Raw genomic sequence first — 18,006 nt, forward strand, 5'->3', positions numbered from 1 at the left:
CTAAAATATATAAATAAATAAAAAATCAACTCTCGTAGAAAATAACACTGCCATAAATAGTTTTTTTAGATGATTATGCCTAAAATTAACATGATAGAGATTTCATAACACTATGTTTCTGAAGCAACCTTGTCAATTTTTTGTCATTGCTCTTACACTTTTTATCCTTCTCCTTCTTTGAATATATAAATAAAAGCCAGAGCAAATATTAGTTGAGGGTGGGAAAGATTAATAAATCTGGAGATTGATGAAGAAGTGAATGAAGATTTCATTTAAAGATTATCTAGGCTATTATCATTTTTTGTATTGTTACCTTTCTCAAATAATATTTATAATAATTCTTTTATATTATTAGTGATTTATTGATTTATTTGTAGTATTTTAATGAAAACTTTTACTTAGATCTTTTAGTAATAAAATTATAAAATTGAAGATACATGAGACATACGTTTCGTAGATCCATGGGGCTTATGGGGCTTTCGCCCATGTCTCGGGGCTTACGTCTCGCCCCGTGCTGCGTAAAAAGCCTCGCCTGGCGGCCCCTCTTATAATTTGAATTTTAACTAGACATTCATTAATAAGTGCTTGCAATTTATTCATAGTTCCTAATACATCGTCAAGACCTCCTTTCTGCCATAAATTTATTGCATTAATTTGTTTTGTGACTATGTCTATACCCACAGCTATTCTGCAGCATTATAACACGTCTTCTTCAAATGTCACGTCTAAATTAACTATGTGCATAATTTAATCAAAGTATTTGAAATGTCAAATCAAAATTAGAGGGGTAATGATTTTCTAATAATTTCTTAATAGGCAGGGTGATTTTGTTGACTCGTCCAAATTAGGATTGTTCAATTCCCAGGCAGCAATTGTGCTTATCAAGCTGTGGTAAAAGATAAAAAATATTGACCAGAAATTTCCCATTTGAGCTTGAAATGATCTTCTACTATCAGATTTTAATCCAATATTAGCATATTCTAAGATGATAATGTACTTTTACATAAAGTATCATATTCTCACATTTAAAATCAGATGAGATAAACTAGTCGTGATTAACTAATACTCCATTAGATTAATATTTATGTTGCCAAACATGACCTAAACCTCATGTTTGTTAAAATGACGTTTATCACTAGTTCAAAATGACACTTATTAGCCTAACTGGTTCGTTTGGGTCGGACGTTAGATGGGAAAATAAAACATGTTCGTCCAAGGAAAAAACCGTTTGGTTAAAATTCAGACTTGTTACCTAAACTCAATAATCTCTCTACTAAAACAAGGAAGCAAGCAAGAAACTCCCTGTGCCTCCACTACTTTTCTTATGTTCCTGAATATTTAGCAGCAAACTCATTAATTTTAATAGTCTCCTACATACTATTCTATTCAATTTTTCAAAACTCATTAAAAAAACGTGATAGAATACATCCCCTGACCTTCTATAAATACATACATTCACCTTATGCATGAATTATTGCAAACAAAGAAAAACATGGCGTTGGATCCAATTGTTTCCTCAAATTCAAGCACCAGGAGATGGACAGACCGCATAAGCAATGCCCTGAAAAAAGAAGTTGCCACTGACTTAAATCTTTTCCCTCCTGTCTGTGTCCTCCAAGTGCCCAATACACTAACTCACCAAAAACCAGAAGCCTATACTCCTCAGCTCATTGGCATGGGACCCTACCACCATTTGAGGCCAGACCTATATCAAATGGAAAGGTACAAACTTGCTGCCATCAAGGACATTCTTGAGCCAGCTCAAATCCTCAATTTCAAGCATCTCTTGATCGACAAACTCAGAGAGAACGACCTCCTTGTCCGTGCTTCTTATAACCGGTTCATGGACATAGATGAGGAGACTTTAGCTTGGATAGTAGCCATAGATGGTCTATTCTTGCTTAACATCCTCCGTTCAGCGTATGGCAATAACGTGCATGATGATCATGAAAATAATATTGATGATACCATTATCACCCGAGACTTTATGATGCTTGAGAACCAAATCCCCTTTGTTGTCATGAAGCAAATCAGAAAGTTTCTCTGTCTTTCTTCCCCTGAGGACAGAGAAGACACCGAGTTAATTTCCATGTTTAGGCGCTTTTGTGAAATGCATTCTCCACTTCCTTTGCCTGCAAACAATGAGTACTATAGAAATAATGTCAAAGAAACTCGGCCTCTTCATTTGCTCGATCTTATGTATCGTTTAATCCTCGATGAGCGTGTAGATTTTGCTTCGGTTCCTATTCGAATGTCATCCATCACTATCAAACATGACGATAAAGATGAAGAGGATGATCAAGATCAAGATACACATGAAGACATCATTCACAACTTCGAAACAATCTTGGAGGTGCTGGAGCCTATAGGCCCGAGTAACGTGCAAAAATTTGTGAAGCCCATTAACCAGGTGGTAGAAAATGTGCCATGGTCAACGATTTCTGGGTTATTTAGGAAAGGCATGGAAAAAAATGGAAATGAAGAAAGAGACAATATCAGTACTATCCCTTCAGCATCCCGATTATGGTGTTATGCCAGAGTCAGATGCAGCCCCGTCCATGAGGGTATCAGTAGGATTAAATTTGAACAGCCTTCTTCAACGTTGTACCTTCCTGTGATCACCATGAATGCTGGCTCAGAAGTCATAATTAGAAACTTGATGGTCTATGAAGCTGCCATGTCCAAATCCAAGCTCGAATTTGCCAGATACATCAATCTAATGAGTGGGATTGCAGATGCTACTGAGGATGTGAGGTTGCTTAGGAAAGCTGGTGTTATCAAAGGGGATTTAACTGATAATGAAATTGCCACTTTGTTCAGTACCATGCAAAGGTCATTTGTGAGGTCTAGTGGAAGCTCTAATATGGAGATTGCCATGGAGAAAGTCAACAAGTACTATGACCAGAGGCTAATTGTTAGGGCTCGTAGAGGATTGAAGAAAAACATATATGTTTCTTGGAAGTTCTTGACTGTTGCTTTGTCAATTTCCTTTGTCTTGCTGCTATTTTTTCAGACATTCTGCTCTGTGTATGGCTGCCACCATGTTTGGGGCAATACAGACTAGAATGGTGTCAATAAACCCCAGATACTGCAAAAATAACTTAGTGCGGAAATTCTTTTATTATTTGGATTTAAGTTATACATCCTGACTTTGTAATTTCTTTTACTATTTGGATTTAAGTTATACATCCTAACTTTGTAATAATATTTTACATATACTATCACCAATAGTCTCTGCACGAACATATTCCATTCTCAAACTTATGGAACCGATTGGCATCTCTAACAAGAAGTGTTTTCTTCAAAATCTTTGACAAACCCTTGATGTACTCATGACAATCTCCACAAACTCTCAAATTCTTGAAAATACGAATTGGCTTCCCCTCAATTTCATCGCCACCAGAAAGAAGTGCCAAACCAATTGCCAATTTCTCGCTGTGAAATCTCAGGCTCTCATCCCTTGTTTCATCTTCAACATCGTGTAATGAAAAGCTTACTTCCCGTGTGTAACCGAGTTCATCTTTCATTTTCTTGTCCATCTTATACAAAAACTCATGGATAGCTTTAGTAAGTGGGTGTGTCTCATCTCTATTGTAGAAAAAGTGCATCTTCTTGTCGATCTCTACCCAACTTTGTCCTGCTTCTTTCCTTAAACCTTTTGCTTTCACCAATCCTCTTAATCCCTCGCATTCTTCCCATAGGCGGGCATCAGCAAAAATGTTTGACATCATAACATAATTCACCGGATTATTGCCATCTAGTTTCAAGAGAATCTCCCCAACTTCTCTTCCTATTTCAACATTCTTGTGTACTCTACATGCACTAAGCAGTGTCTGCCAAATACCAACATTTGGTTTTACTGGCATGTTCTCTATCACAACCTTAGCTTCTTTTAGGCGCCCAGCTCGACCCAGGATATCAACCATGCAAGCATAATGCTCTACTGAAGGTTTTAAACGATTTGAATTGCATAGTTTTGAAAAGTATTCTTCACTTTCTTGAACTAGCCCCGAATGACTACAAGCTGTGAGCAAAGCTAAGTATGAAACCTCATCAGGCTCAATACTATCCATATGCATTTTCTTGAATAGTTCGACTGCTTCTCCGCCAAGACCATACTTCCCATACCCGGTGATCATAACTGTCCACGAAATCACATTTTTCTGTGGCGTACCATCAAAAAGTGTTTCGGCTTCCTCTATTAACCCACATTTTAGATACATATCCGTGATTGAATTCAATACAGATATGTCTAAACCAGCAGGTATTTTTACTGCACAACAATGCAATTGTTTCCCAAGCTCAACTAGAGCAAAATCAGCAAAGACACCCATCATGCTTGACAGCACAAACCCATCCATTGTGATGCTACTTTCCTTGAGCTGCTTGAACAGGTCCATTGCCTCCGTTAGTTTGCCCTCTTGAGCGTACCCTACAATCAGTGTCGTCCATGATATGACACTTTTCTGTTCAACTTGACTAAACACCTTATGTGCTTCGAACAAGTTTCCTGATTTGACATACAAATCAATAAGGGCGCCTGCAATAACTTTCTGGCTGGAAATAAGGAATCCCCTAGAAATAAGAAAACCATGAATTTGGCTACCTTCCCGGACCGCCTTAAAACCACTGCAAGCTTTCAATGTGCTTGCAAAGGTAAACTCGTCTGGCATTTCTCCTTGTTCTTGCATTTGCTTGAACAGAAACAGAGATTTATCACCAAATCCTCCCATTGCATACCCTGCTATCATTACATTCCATGTTATGAGACTCTTTTCTGGCATTTCATGAAACTTATTTTCAGCCTCACAAAGTTTCCCACATCTTGAGTACATATCAATAATTGAATTGCCCACAACTGGATACTTTTCAAACCCACTTTTACCACACAACCCATGAATCTGTTGTCCATTTTCCAGAAAACCAAGAATACCACACGCCTTTAAGTTAGTCGAAAAAGTGTATTCATTGGGTCTTACATTTGAGAAGACCATCCGAGAGAGAAGCAACAAGGATTCTTGAGCATTAGTCTGTTGTAAATATCCACACATTAAAGCTGTCCAAGAAACCACATTTCTTTCATGCATTTTGTCAAACACTGAGCGAGCCAGTTCCATCCTACCGCATTTCCCATACATATCAATGAGGTCATTGCTTATCATCAAATCAAATGCATATCCCATCCTTATTACACCTCCATGGACTTGCTTTCCCACATGTAAAGACAAATTCTTAGAACAATTTCTCAGAAGTTCAGCCAACTTTTGCCTCTCATTCATTACTTGTTGCATCTTTTTATCAGCATGGGTGGCTAAGCATTCGCTAACTAGTTATTAGTATGTGTTTATAGTTTATAGTTTTTGAATGGAAACTAGTTATTAGTATGTGTTTATAGTTTATAATTTTGAATGGAAAACTTTAATATCACATGTCTTATTATATAACTTGAGAAAAGATCTTTTAAGTTAATATAATATTAACCATTTATCAAAAACTAAAAAATTGAAAATAAAATTTGTTACGTTCCTAATGTTAGGCTATATAAGGAAATAATGAACTTTTTAAAATACTAATTGTAACTTTGTAATACATGTAATAATATTTAGTGGTCGTAAGAAGACTTTTGCTGAAGAATTAAAATCCATTGTAAGTTGAAATTAAAACTTGATAATATGGAAAGAATATTTAATGCATTATTATGTCACTATACAAAAAAAATCTAAATTTTTATATTAAAAAGACTTGGAAATGGCATAAATTTTATAAAATATATAATTTTTTCTAATTATTAAAATAAAAGGCTTCATTTTTTAAGATTTTAGTTTGAGTTGTTTAAATGAGTGAGCAAATTATGTTAAGTTTTTATCTCTCATTATTTAGTATATGCACCTCCTTTGTTGGTTATGATTTTTCTTTCATCCCGTACATTTATTCTCCTTTTTCCCTGTTTATGACTATTTTATATTTAGTTTTAAACTCCATTTTTTTTTATTATATTTAGTTTTAAACTCATTTTTTTAATCAATTATTTTTATCTGTCCATTAAAATAAATATTTCAATAAATTTATAGTTTTGCATCTAAAAAAGTTAAAATAGAGAACTTCGAAAAAAACAATTCATGAATTTTCTTTAAAATATTTATGATATCTTATTTTCGTTTTTTCAATATCTCTCATCTTGTTTCAACTCTACGTGATTAATATATAACCCATAAAAGGAAAAATTATGTCATACTTAACACCTCATATTTAGCGATAACATTTTAGCATCCCATATTGCACTTTCCAATTTTATTAGTAGCTCGTAGTCCTCCGACTCATATGAGACAAAAAATTAAAATTGAGTTTAAGTCATACTAATATACTAGATCACTTAAAGATATCACATAAAAGCCTTTTCAAAATGTGAAATTTGTAAAAATTTGTGTATTTAGTACTATGATTTAAATATTACTTCAAGTTACTCCCTCTGTCCCATATTACTTGTAATTTGGGATAAATATTTTTAGTGATGTGGATAAGTAATATGGGACGGAGAGAGATATTACAGGTATTGTCTATAGAATTAAGTAGGTGTTTGGTCATGAAAACCAAATATTTTTCACTTTATTTGGTATTTTGGAGTTGGAGTTGAAGATGGAGTTGTATTTGGTTATAGTTTTTGTAAAGAATATTTGGTTATTTGATTGTATTGAAAATGAAAAAATGGGAAAAAAAGTGAAAAACAAGTTTCTGTTGTTTTTTCAAATTTCAAATTCAACTTTAAATTATATTTGAAATTTTTATGGCTAAATATAATAAAGTGAAAAATATTCAGGAAAAAAGTAAATAATCGTAATGAACAAAATCTTTTTTCAAATTCTGCCGGCCTCCACTATTTTGTCTTTAGTGCAACTCTGGATTTTCCGACACTTCGATTCTCCCTATGTCTCTGACAATATCTGCAGCCACGCACTTGTTAATCCTCCAACATCATTTCAAGGTTTCCTTTCTATCTTCTCTTTATTCAATCAACAAAAGTTATTTTTCTGTATTTGGTTAGTAATATCTCATGCACTATTATGTACTAGTATGTGTTTATATGTAACTTCTGTATTAGCCTTTTCTACTGGAAAGTTGGTGCTATATTGTAACCATTATCTTCCCATTTGACCAGAAAAAGAGACAAAAGAAAGTAGTTAATGTTTGTCAAGTTCTCTGATCAATAGTAATGAATGGAATGGCAATGTTCAAGTGTTACCGGATATCCGCATACTCATTCTTTATTTTTTTTTAAAAAAAAAAAAATCTTTTATGTCTCAACTCTGAATTACTTGTCTTGTGAAAGATGATGATTCTTCTTCTTCTTCTTTTTGTGGTAAGGAACTTGTCTTGCGAAAGATGATGTTAGGTATAAGCTTTTCATAAGAGCTAAGGTCAAATTGAATAGACCTTTCGTCCAAATTTTCAACCCCGTATAGCGGGAGAGCTTAGACCTACCGCCTTTTCTAAGGTCAAATTGAATGTGTCATTTACTCTGTATAGTCCATAAGCTTTTATAGGAGCTATGGTCAAAATCTCCATACATCTAATCCACCTTGATCTTTTATGCATCCCCCTCTTTTCTTTTCTTTTCTGTTCTTTTTTTTTTTTTTTTCTTCTAATATAAGATGGATCTAATAGGGAATTTTGAAAAGAAATAGCAATAGGGAAAGCTGATTACTATACAGTTTGCTGGCTTTGGTAACAGAATGTTAGCTTGAATGACATTATTTGGATGAATGTACTCATTCCGTAGTTACATTGATAACAACAGGATGGGCAGAAAAATTAAGCTGAATTTGAGCTTTGAGGATAGTATTTTGGCCTTAACATGTTAAATAAGGCATTTTAGAAGATTCTTTTCGGGCAATCTACTAAAAGACCTGAGTGGAGTTTTGTCCATTTATAGAATGGTGATGTCGGAGGAATCCATCCGGAGGGTAATGTAGAAGCTCTTAGCTGTATGATAGTTTTTTTTTAATCTTTTGGTCAATCAGCAAAATTTCCTTGAAGGATTTTAAGTTAGTTGTACATCCAATTCTAATAAAGAGTGCTGTTAATGCGTTCTAGTATTGTCTTTCCAAATATTTTGTCTTCAATGTTGTGTCCGGTTCACATGTTTTTGGCAGTCAACTATGGAGTATGATTTTGGAAGTTTTATATTCATTGATCCTTTTGTTACAATTCCTACTGCTGTTACTACTGCTGCTTCTGCTCTTTTTCTGTTTTTCTTGTATCGCTATCTTTTCCAAGTGCTATTGCACTTTTGTCACAGTCCACGGTGAAAATAACAGCTGTCTCTCCTGTCACTTTCTTGTCACTGGAATCCAAACCTTACTTCTTTAAATCCGCTTATGAAAAGGGATTTAAATCCTTTTACTGCATCCTGAATCTCTTTCTGGGTTGGAAGCAGTATTGCATCTTAATATTTCCCTTTATTATGGAGGAACGAGTTAGCTAAAAATCCTATTTTGTTCATAAAAATAGAATGCTTATATTTTTAAACTAAGTACCTAACAATAATAGTGTCAGGTGCTATAACGAATTGTATATTTTCCAAAATTATCCATCACGCATAAAAGGATTATATGACTGCAGTTTAATCTGACAGACAGCTTTCTTACTTGAAGTAAAAATTGTGAAGTGTTTGCTTGTATTTGGCATGGCATGATATTGTACTTGCATAATCTATCTGTCTTCAGCTTTGATATATTAGCTTGATTAACTTATTAAATTGTCCTTTGTGGATACAGTAATATCTCCATCACCATCGAAACGTGAGATGCAGAACTCTGGCTTGTTCTTTTTTCTTGGAAGCCTAGTTATTCTTATTACCTTGGTAGTTCTCATACTCATCCTATGGAAGTTTTTCAAACCAGGAAAACTGAGAGCTTTGATTAGTCACAAAGCTAAGCCTCCAGGTTTCACTTGATGCCCTCTAGAATATCTTAATTTTATTATAGTCGTTCGCTATGAAGTCATATTAAAACTTTTTTTTCAAATGATACAGGGACTAGTGATGCCCTTAGTGTACATCTTCGTACAATAAGCTACTTTAACTTCCATACACTGGAGAAGGCTACGAAGAATTTTCACTCAAATAACCTACTTGGAAGTGGTGGATTTGGTCCAGTTTTCCAGGTAAGGTTAATGTGTCCTAGCACTTCTAAAAATGAGGCTAGAATCCGTTTTTATGCAGAGTTTAAGATGATGAGCAACTGGTGACTTTTTCAAGGTTAAAAATTAGCAAGCTGGATGTTCAATACTATACCTATATACATTATGTGTTTAGTAGAAAATATTTTCCAATTTTCGCATCTTCGGTTGGTCAAAACTTTTGAAAAACATTTTCTTTAGGAAAACAAGTTCATTAAAAATGAGGAAAATGACTTCCCTAGTGGAAGTAGGGAAAACAAGTTCCACAAGTAGCATTCCACATTGATTATGTCCTCCCCACCCTCCAACACACCTCATTTTCACCCCTACCCCCCATAGCCCCTATCCCCACCACCTCCATAATATCTTTCTGGATTATATACAAGTGCTTTAAGGATAATAATTTTTGCTTACATACCGAACACAAGAAAATAAGTAAGAGACCCACTTATTTTCCATGGAAAATATTTCTTTCATATTGAACACACCCTAAACAAGGAACTGCTTTCCTTAGGGGAAGCTAGGAGATGGACAATTGATTGCTGTCAAGAAGCTGTCTCTTGGTAAATCGCAGCAAGGGGACCGGGAGTTTCTTGCGGAGGTGCGGCTGATAACAAGCATACAGCATAAGAACCTGGTCCGCCTTCTCGGCTGTTGCTCAGATGGGGCTCAGAGGCTTCTCGTGTACGAATACATGAAGAATAGAAGCTTGGACCAAATATTATATGGTATTTATATTTCTCTTTCCTTTAAAACTTGTTATAACTTCTTGGTTTCTGAGTTCTGAACTCGGATAGCAAAGGGTCCAAACGGCTGAATATAATAAATCCGAATGTCATTGTTTTTGCACCTTTAGGTGTCTTTGAAGCCCATATGTTTGTATCTGGCATATTAAATGTTTAAATTCATTGTCTTGTTGCTTCTCATGGAGTATTATTATATTATTTGGCTTCAAGATTGAGTGACAACCTTGCTTTCATTTCTGAAAATGTGAGTTATGTGTATTTTGACCTGAAAGTTATTGGAACCGAACTGTTTTTGCTAGTTGTCTCTTACACTTTTGAGGATAACAGTAGCATGCAATCACTTTATCTTTTTTCCGTGATTTGTGGTAATTCAACTCAAATTGTATATCTGTCCATAACTTGTAGTTTTATCTCTCTTCCCCCAAGAGAAAGAAAATAGCACAAAGGGAAAAATAAGAATAGAAAAAGGGATTCAACAGTTCCTTCTGCTATATATAGTTGCCATCAGATAGACAAAAGCTACTAGTATAACATCTCCAGGGTAATGAGTAATTCCATTTATTTTCAAGAATGTTCTGAGTCTCTGGGCTAACCTGGATTTCGGTTGTAATGTTTGTTTTTTCACAGGAAAGAGTGATATATTCCTTAATTGGAAAACTCGGTACCAGATAATTTTAGGGATCGCACGTGGATTACAATATCTTCATGAGGATTCACACATTAGAATTGTCCACAGGGACATCAAAGCAAGCAATATTCTGCTGGATGACAAATTCCAACCAAGAATTGGTGATTTTGGCCTTGCCAGGTTTTTCCCTGAAGATCAAGCATATCTCAGCACTGCATTTGCTGGAACCTTGTAAGTACTGTTTTCTCACTTTAGTTTATTATGCTGTCTCAAGATTACACCTTTAACTACGAAGCTGTTTGGAGAGAAGTATCCCGAGGGTGTGTTTGGTATGAGTAAGGTATTTCAAGATTCATCGTTTCCCTGCTTGGTTTTAAATTGATGCAGATGTTCTCTGGCCTAGGACAGTATATAGGGAAACATATTATCGTCTATAATTATCTCAACTTTACAACTTTTGTAGACCTGGAAGTGATGGATCTCAACTCTTACACTATACCACTTATTCCTACGCAACACATAAGCAATATTATCAGTCTTTGCTACTCACAACTATTAACAAAACTCCGCTACAATCACCCCCTTATTTTCTTCTCTGCTACCATATGCTTACCTACAATTCCCAACCGAATTCTTAAAAAGTAATTTAAGGAATAGTTTACCTAAGTAAAACATCTTATTTCTGGTGGAATTTGTCAACCGAATTATCTCTAAGAAGGAAAACAGGTTGTGCTTTGCAATAGTATCAGTCAGGTGTTTCAGTGACAACGGGTTGATGGATTTACAGTTTTCTTACTAACTGCAATTTACAACGCTTGTCTCTCTTTCCTCTCTCCCAAAATGGGTGGAGATGGTTTAATATACCATAATTTCTATGAGAGTTACTTGTGTTGGCACACTTACACTTGGAATGCGATGAAGTTTAATGAGGACATTATTGATATTCCCTCCATTTCAATTTATGTGAACCTACTTGACTGGGCACGAACTTTTAAGAAAGAAAGAATTTTTTTCAAAATTTGTGCTCTTAATCATGCCATAGGATTTGTATGACTATAAAGCTTTTGAAACTTGTAGTCTTATACATATCGTAACGTTTGTGTGTCAATAAAAACTTGTCATTAAGGATAAAAAGGAAAGTTTAAGTTAAATTGTTTCAAAATTTGAAAAGGGGTCATTCTTTTTGGAAAATAAACAAAAAAGAAAATAGGGTCACATAAACTGGAATAGGGAGAGTCTATATTAATATATAGTTGCTGGAATCTTTTAGAATTGATGGCAACTTGCAATGAAATGAGATATTTGGAATCGACAAGGCATCATTCTGATAACATGCCTTCCACAGACACTGCTATACTACTTCTGAGAACAGGGAGAGGGAATAATGCAACTGCAGTATATCAATATAGTGAGCGAATGGAGGGGGGAGGGTGCAGCAAATGGAGTTAGACCGATGACTTATGAGTTTTAATTCAGAGATACCTGTATCGTTTGCTGAATTTCCACATCATATATTTAGGGATGGGAAGATCTTTTTGAATGATCTTGGGCAATTTTGCCTCATGAGCTATGTTTTGGGATTGAGTCACTATAACAACAACAACCAAAAAAAAAAGGCAGCTACAAAATTCATCGTTAATATATCACTAAATAGCCCGTCGCTTAAAAGCTATAGACGTGAAGAATGGAGAATTTATTTTGAGAGATCTTTGGTAATCAAAAGCATATGAAGGAGGGATGAGATGTGCCAGTTGGTAAAGGGCCTGAAAAATCAAGGGGAAGAATCAGATTAGGCGAGTTATACTGGGCGATTGATTCCATGGTAAATTGTGCAAAGGGAATTTTTTATGTTCTTGAGATAGATTTTCATGTCTACTTGACAAAATCTCATATATCTGCATGAACTCAATCGGCACTGTACCAAGTACCTACTTGCTATATGTGCAACGAAAGCACCAGCAGACAGAAAATATTGCCAATAATTGTTGAGTTAGTTAGAACATACTCGACAAAGAAAGAAAATTAGTTAAGAGTGATTTTACGAATGTTCTCGGCATTGAAGATACGCAAAGACAGTATTTTAGTGTCGTTTGACAAGATTAAAGCAGAAAGTTAGTTTTCCTTCTCGACTTGACTGTCTGCAATCTATAAATGACATCTCAGTGTTTCTGATGCTTACATGAACAGAATTATTTCATTACATTAACTATTTAAGCATTAAGTTATAAGGATCAACTTCTTCTTTTGATTTTCTGGATTGACTGATTTTAAGCGATTTTGGTATTTTCTCTGTGCAGAGGTTACACAGCTCCTGAGTATGCCATTAGAGGAGAATTGTCTGAAAAGGCTGATATATACAGTTTTGGTGTTCTTGTGCTAGAAATTATCAATTGCCGGAAGAATACAGATCTTTCTTTGCCTTCAGAAATGCAATATCTCCCCGAATATGTAGGCTGCCTACCTTTTATTTTTCGTTACGTTATGATGAAACAGAAACAAAGTTGTCTACCATTTATTGACATTGATTGTTCAAGTACAGGCATGGAAGCTATATGAAAGGTCAAGATTAATTGATCTAGTTGATCCCAAGATGCGGGAAGATGGGATCGTGGAAAAGGATGTCATGCAAACAATATATGTGGCTTTCTTATGCCTTCAGCCTCATGCAAATTTAAGACCACCAATGTCTGAGATTGTTGCAATGTTGGTGCGTAAGGTTGCACTAGTTGAAACACCAACTAGACCAGCTTTCTTAGATCGAAAGCGAAGGAAGGACGAGAATATTTCTTGGGATACTACGACAGATGGTTTCCCTTCTCCTCTGCAGAGTGATTCACCTTCCCTCTCCCGACCACAAAAGTAGGGTGCTACATTTCAGAGTTGATTTCTCAGATGGTCACTTAACTAATAGTTATTGTCTCATAAAGTCACATTTCTTCTTGTTTTCAATTTCCTTCAATAAAGAAAGTGACTTTTTGAGATCATAGTAATTAGTTGATTGGCCATCTGAGAAATCAACCCCTGATATCTCATTGCACGTCGTGTTCCACAGGAAGCTAAAATTCTGATATAAGAGGTTGATCTCAAATTTTTAGTTTATTTTTCATGTGTTGTCAATAGCATCTGTGCATATGTAGAAACGAAATTAGCCAAGGTTCCTTTTTCTTTCTGCAGGGATGGGGAATTCTACTTTCCAGTGTATTAGTACAGGAAACAAGTTAACATGAGTGGAAAGTGTTTTTAGTGATTGAAATTACAATGTGAGTGTAATTTGTTGATGAATAAGTCTCACCTTGTCAGTTTTTTTTTTTTTTTTTGGACGGGGTGGGGGGGGGGGGTGGGGTGGGGATGGGTATGAGGCTTTATCCTGCTCTTGTTGAGAAATGGTCTATGGATGTTTTCTAATTCACAACTGCGAATGTCATATATTGAATAATTTTTTCTAGGCAAACTTATAAGGACTTTCTCAACAATCCTTTCTTCTGAAGATTATCTCCTATGATTTTGATTCCATTACTAGTTATTCGGCATGTATGTTACACATGCGTGTATGTTAGCGCTGGAAAATTCAGCATACATGCATTCCTATTCAACTAAAGCCAGGTGCTTGGCACATAGAGTGACGCCATCGATATTCGGCCTTTTTCACTCAAATTTGATTCATTTGACCTTGCCATGGCTCACTTTTGTCCATGAAAATACTTAAATCGGTACAACATAATTTAGTGCAATAACGTAACTATCCAAAATAAATATAAACCATTCCACACAATCATAGGGACAAATGTGCTCACTATACTGTCAAACCATCTTATCTTGGAAAAAATGCACCAATATGCATTATGAGGAGAAACAGATGACTTCTAAGATGGTAATGTGGTTATTCAAAAAGTAACAACCAATTGAATCCCAGACCAAAAATATTATACCCCAGATGATTTATTCGAAGTCCATGTGAAAAAGAATACACGGTATATGGCGCAAAAATTTCAGTAGCAGAAGTCAGAAATATTTTATTTAAAAAAAAATAAAAAATCATAAGTTTGTTTGGAGTCCGGAGCCAAAAGGGTATAAAAATACACGGTATAAACCAAAAGGGGGCGGCCAAAAATTTACATACCAAAAGGGGTATAACGTGGGCTGATCCACGTTATACCCCAAATTTTTTTTTTTTAATTCGTGACAGTTGAAGCCGCAAAAAAAAAAAAAAATTTTTTAATACAACGTGGAGGGATCCACGTTTTGTAAACATAATTTGTAAAACGTGGAGGGATCCACGTTTTGCAAACATAAATTTTTTTTTGTGTGCTGAGATTGCTACATTTGTCCCTCTATGAAAAATATGTATATTTTTGCTTGAAATTTCTTGTTACGCTGGTCCATTTTGGATGCACTAAAGTATTGAAAATTTCATTTTTTTTTTTTTTTTTTTGCAAGCAACTTTCTCTGTTCTCACTTTGGAGAAAAGATATTTCCATTTGATATTAACTCGAGACTTATATTAAAAGGTTGATCAAGAATTTTAAATTAATTACACGAGCACCAAGTTCAAAAGTCACAAAACCAAAAGAATTTCTAATATCCTTTTGTTAAATTTGTTGTAACTTTGTAAAATCTATGTCTAGGAGAATACGTTTTAAACCTATCATAGTAGTCCTTAACAAATTTTAAGTACAATATTCCCAACTTTTGGTTTGTAAAACGTATGTTTGTAAAACGTATGTTTGTAAAACGTATGTTTGTAAAACGTGGAGGGATCCACGTTTTGCAAACATAATTTGCAAAACGTGGATCCCTCCACGTTTTATTAAAAAAAAAAATTTTTTTTTTTTTTCGATAATTATACCCCTTTTGGTATATAAATTTTTGGCCGCCCCCTTTTGGTTTATACCGTGTATTTTTATACCCTTTTGGCTCCGGACCCAGTTTGTTTGAAACTAAAGTTCGCCGGAAAAAAGCAAAATGCTAGTAGTGATGACTTAGATCTTTAGTTAAGATTGGTTATTAGTATAATTAATACTAATTAGTAATTAGTCCGTCCTAGTTTATGTGATTGTGTTCGGATTTCGAGAGCCAAACGGATTATTCGATAATTGAATTTTTCATTTTCCTTTTAAATAATTTGAATTATTAATTATTGTAATACTTTTTACGTAATGTTTAGGTGGAGCAGACCTTCACAGGGTAGAGGTGAGGTCTGCGTACACACCACCCTCTTCAGACCCCACTAGTAGAATTACACTGGGTGTGTTGTTGTTGTTGTTGTATTATGTAGTTTTTAAATATGTAAATTTTATTTCAAAAAGCTAAATTCTATGTCCAAATATACAGTCAAAATTAAGAAGTTTAAATCTCGAAAAAATGTCATAAAATTAGGACAGAGGAAGAAGTAAATTTTCCATCTTGAGGATATAGAAATGGTTTTTCTCCAGAAAGCCCCCATACTATTAAGAGATCATGCACCTTATACATAGCTTCCCAATTTTTTCAGCTACCAATGCAGGACTTTTGTTGCACATCCAACAATCTCCCCCTCCAAACTAAGTTACATGTGGCCCATCACCACAATTGACAATCTCCCCCTCCAAACTAAGTTACATGTGGCCCATCACCACAATTGACGGGTCTTCCCCATTTTCTATGGGATCCCGAAACCACCGGCCACTTCGAACTAAATTCTATATGGCTCATTACCACAATCCACGGGCCAATTTCCAAAATTCACTGTGCGCCACCACATCGTTTGTGTATTTAATGCAATTGAAGTCAACAACTAGCTTCTTTTGTATGTGTACGCCTCTAAGCTGGTAAGGGGAAGTATACCGAGCCCCACACCATGATTTGCTTTAGTCATAATCGTCCAGCTAAATCTGGGCTCTGATATCAGTTGTTTGGTCGCCTCACACCATTAAGAGGTTCTACACCTTATATGTAGCTTCCCAATCTTTTTTTTTTTTGGCTACCAATGTGAAACTTTGTTCGCACACCCAATTATAAAGAGGAAAGGAAAATTGAAAAGGAAAGAATCTTTTATCTTCTTTAATTTTCCAAATGATTATAAACCGCAGGCAGCTGCTTCAAATGCTTTCTCCCATCTAATTTAATTACTGTCTTTTTTTTTTTTTTTTTTTGGGTTTCCCATCCTGTATCCCATACCCGCATTGGGGCCAATTCGTGTCGGATAGTCCCACAATGGGGGGCAAAGCACTCACAATAAGGGGTGACTCACGATCTCAAGAGGCCGAACTCGAGGCATCTTTGTTAAGAATGGAAAGAGAATTTACTCACACACCACAACCCTTGTTGGTTATTTAATTACTGTCTCTTCTTTTCCCCGTTCCTTTTGCGCTCCCAAAAAAAAAATATTTCATATGTAAAGTCACTTTCTCTGTATATCATGAAACCTCATCATGTGTTTTTCTTGGTGGTCCTTCTTCATCAAGCATTGGCAAATATAGACGTTGTGGCCACACAACAAACCCCAACAGATAATTTGATCAAAGTTCATTACTCAAGGTACTTCTCCAACGGCAGCATTTTGAAGAAAAACAATATTAATAACATAGCTAATGATGATGATAAAAGAATGGTACCTACCGGACCTAATCCTTTACATAACAGGTAACTCATTTTGGAGGACTTTTCCTATAAAGTATATAGTAGTACCACTTCTTTTTTTTTTTTCCTTGAAAATGGAAGAAGGTTTTGAGCTTTAGCCACGGAAGATCGAATATTGGGTAATCGTATGTGGAATAGTCAAAATTAGTTATGGGACTATCTTGTATTCTAGCTAGCCTCAGTTTTTCTTGTAACTATATGTAGAAATAGTATGTGACAACACCTTATAGTGTCACGTGGAATTGAATGCCCACCTTGAATAACCTTAATAGTTGAGGAATATATTTGAGCCACTTAAATACCGACGGATGTATTTTTGTGCGTATAGTACAAGTGAGGATAAAATCGATCATTTTCGCATAATGAAAGAATAAATTAGACTGTTTTCCCTCATATGTTCATTTATGTATTCATTTGTGTATATAATCAAAAAACTTCAAAAAAAAAAAAAAAAGGTCCAAATCAATCAACTAGTCAATAAGAATAAAGTCATCTCCATCAATGTATTAGTGTACAACTTGTAGGAGAATAAAGGTTAAACATAAGTTCATAACAACATACCCAGTATATTTTCATAAGTGAGATATGGGGAGGATCAAATATGCACAGAATTTACTCTTATTATTTTTCATGGGATAGAAAAACTGTTTCCGATAGACCTCGGCTCTTTCGAGAAAAAAAGAAGAAGGTTAAATATAAGTTTATGTAAACATAATTTATACATTCCAATAAATATATAAATGAACTTGTCTTTAGCTTAGAATTAAAAATTGATAATCGGTCCCTATTGGAATGAACCCTGAACCTGATCTATAATATTGTACTCCCTCTATCCCA

At 35.0% G+C, this 18,006-nt stretch overlaps 3 protein-coding genes across 3 annotated transcripts; 2 read left to right on the forward strand and 1 right to left on the reverse strand.

The window, feature by feature from the left end:
• The first annotated feature begins 1,492 nt into the window (after positions 1-1,492).
• Positions 1,493-3,064, forward strand: LOC132039221 (putative UPF0481 protein At3g02645). Its single transcript, XM_059429755.1, has one exon. The coding sequence runs from the start codon at positions 1,493-1,495 to the stop codon at positions 3,062-3,064; it is 1,572 nt and encodes a 523-aa protein (XP_059285738.1).
• LOC132039222 (putative pentatricopeptide repeat-containing protein At3g15130) lies at positions 2,989-5,291 on the reverse strand. The gene has a single exon (XM_059429756.1). It carries the CDS (start codon positions 5,289-5,291, stop codon positions 3,222-3,224), a length of 2,070 nt encoding a protein of 689 aa, XP_059285739.1. The 3' UTR covers positions 2,989-3,221.
• A 1,534-nt stretch (positions 5,292-6,825) lies between these two features.
• Positions 6,826-13,849, forward strand: LOC132040935 (cold-responsive protein kinase 1-like). The gene is made up of 7 exons (XM_059431619.1): positions 6,826-6,982; positions 8,775-8,942; positions 9,032-9,162; positions 9,692-9,905; positions 10,551-10,782; positions 12,849-12,999; positions 13,091-13,849. Exons 1-7 carry the CDS (start codon positions 6,838-6,840, stop codon positions 13,412-13,414), a joined length of 1,365 nt encoding a protein of 454 aa, XP_059287602.1. The 5' UTR covers positions 6,826-6,837; the 3' UTR covers positions 13,415-13,849.
• The last annotated feature ends 4,157 nt before the right edge of the window (positions 13,850-18,006 follow it).

This window comes from Lycium ferocissimum, chromosome 12 (genome assembly GCF_029784015.1).
Source record: "Lycium ferocissimum isolate CSIRO_LF1 chromosome 12, AGI_CSIRO_Lferr_CH_V1, whole genome shotgun sequence".
Taxonomy (NCBI): domain Eukaryota; kingdom Viridiplantae; phylum Streptophyta; class Magnoliopsida; order Solanales; family Solanaceae; genus Lycium; species Lycium ferocissimum.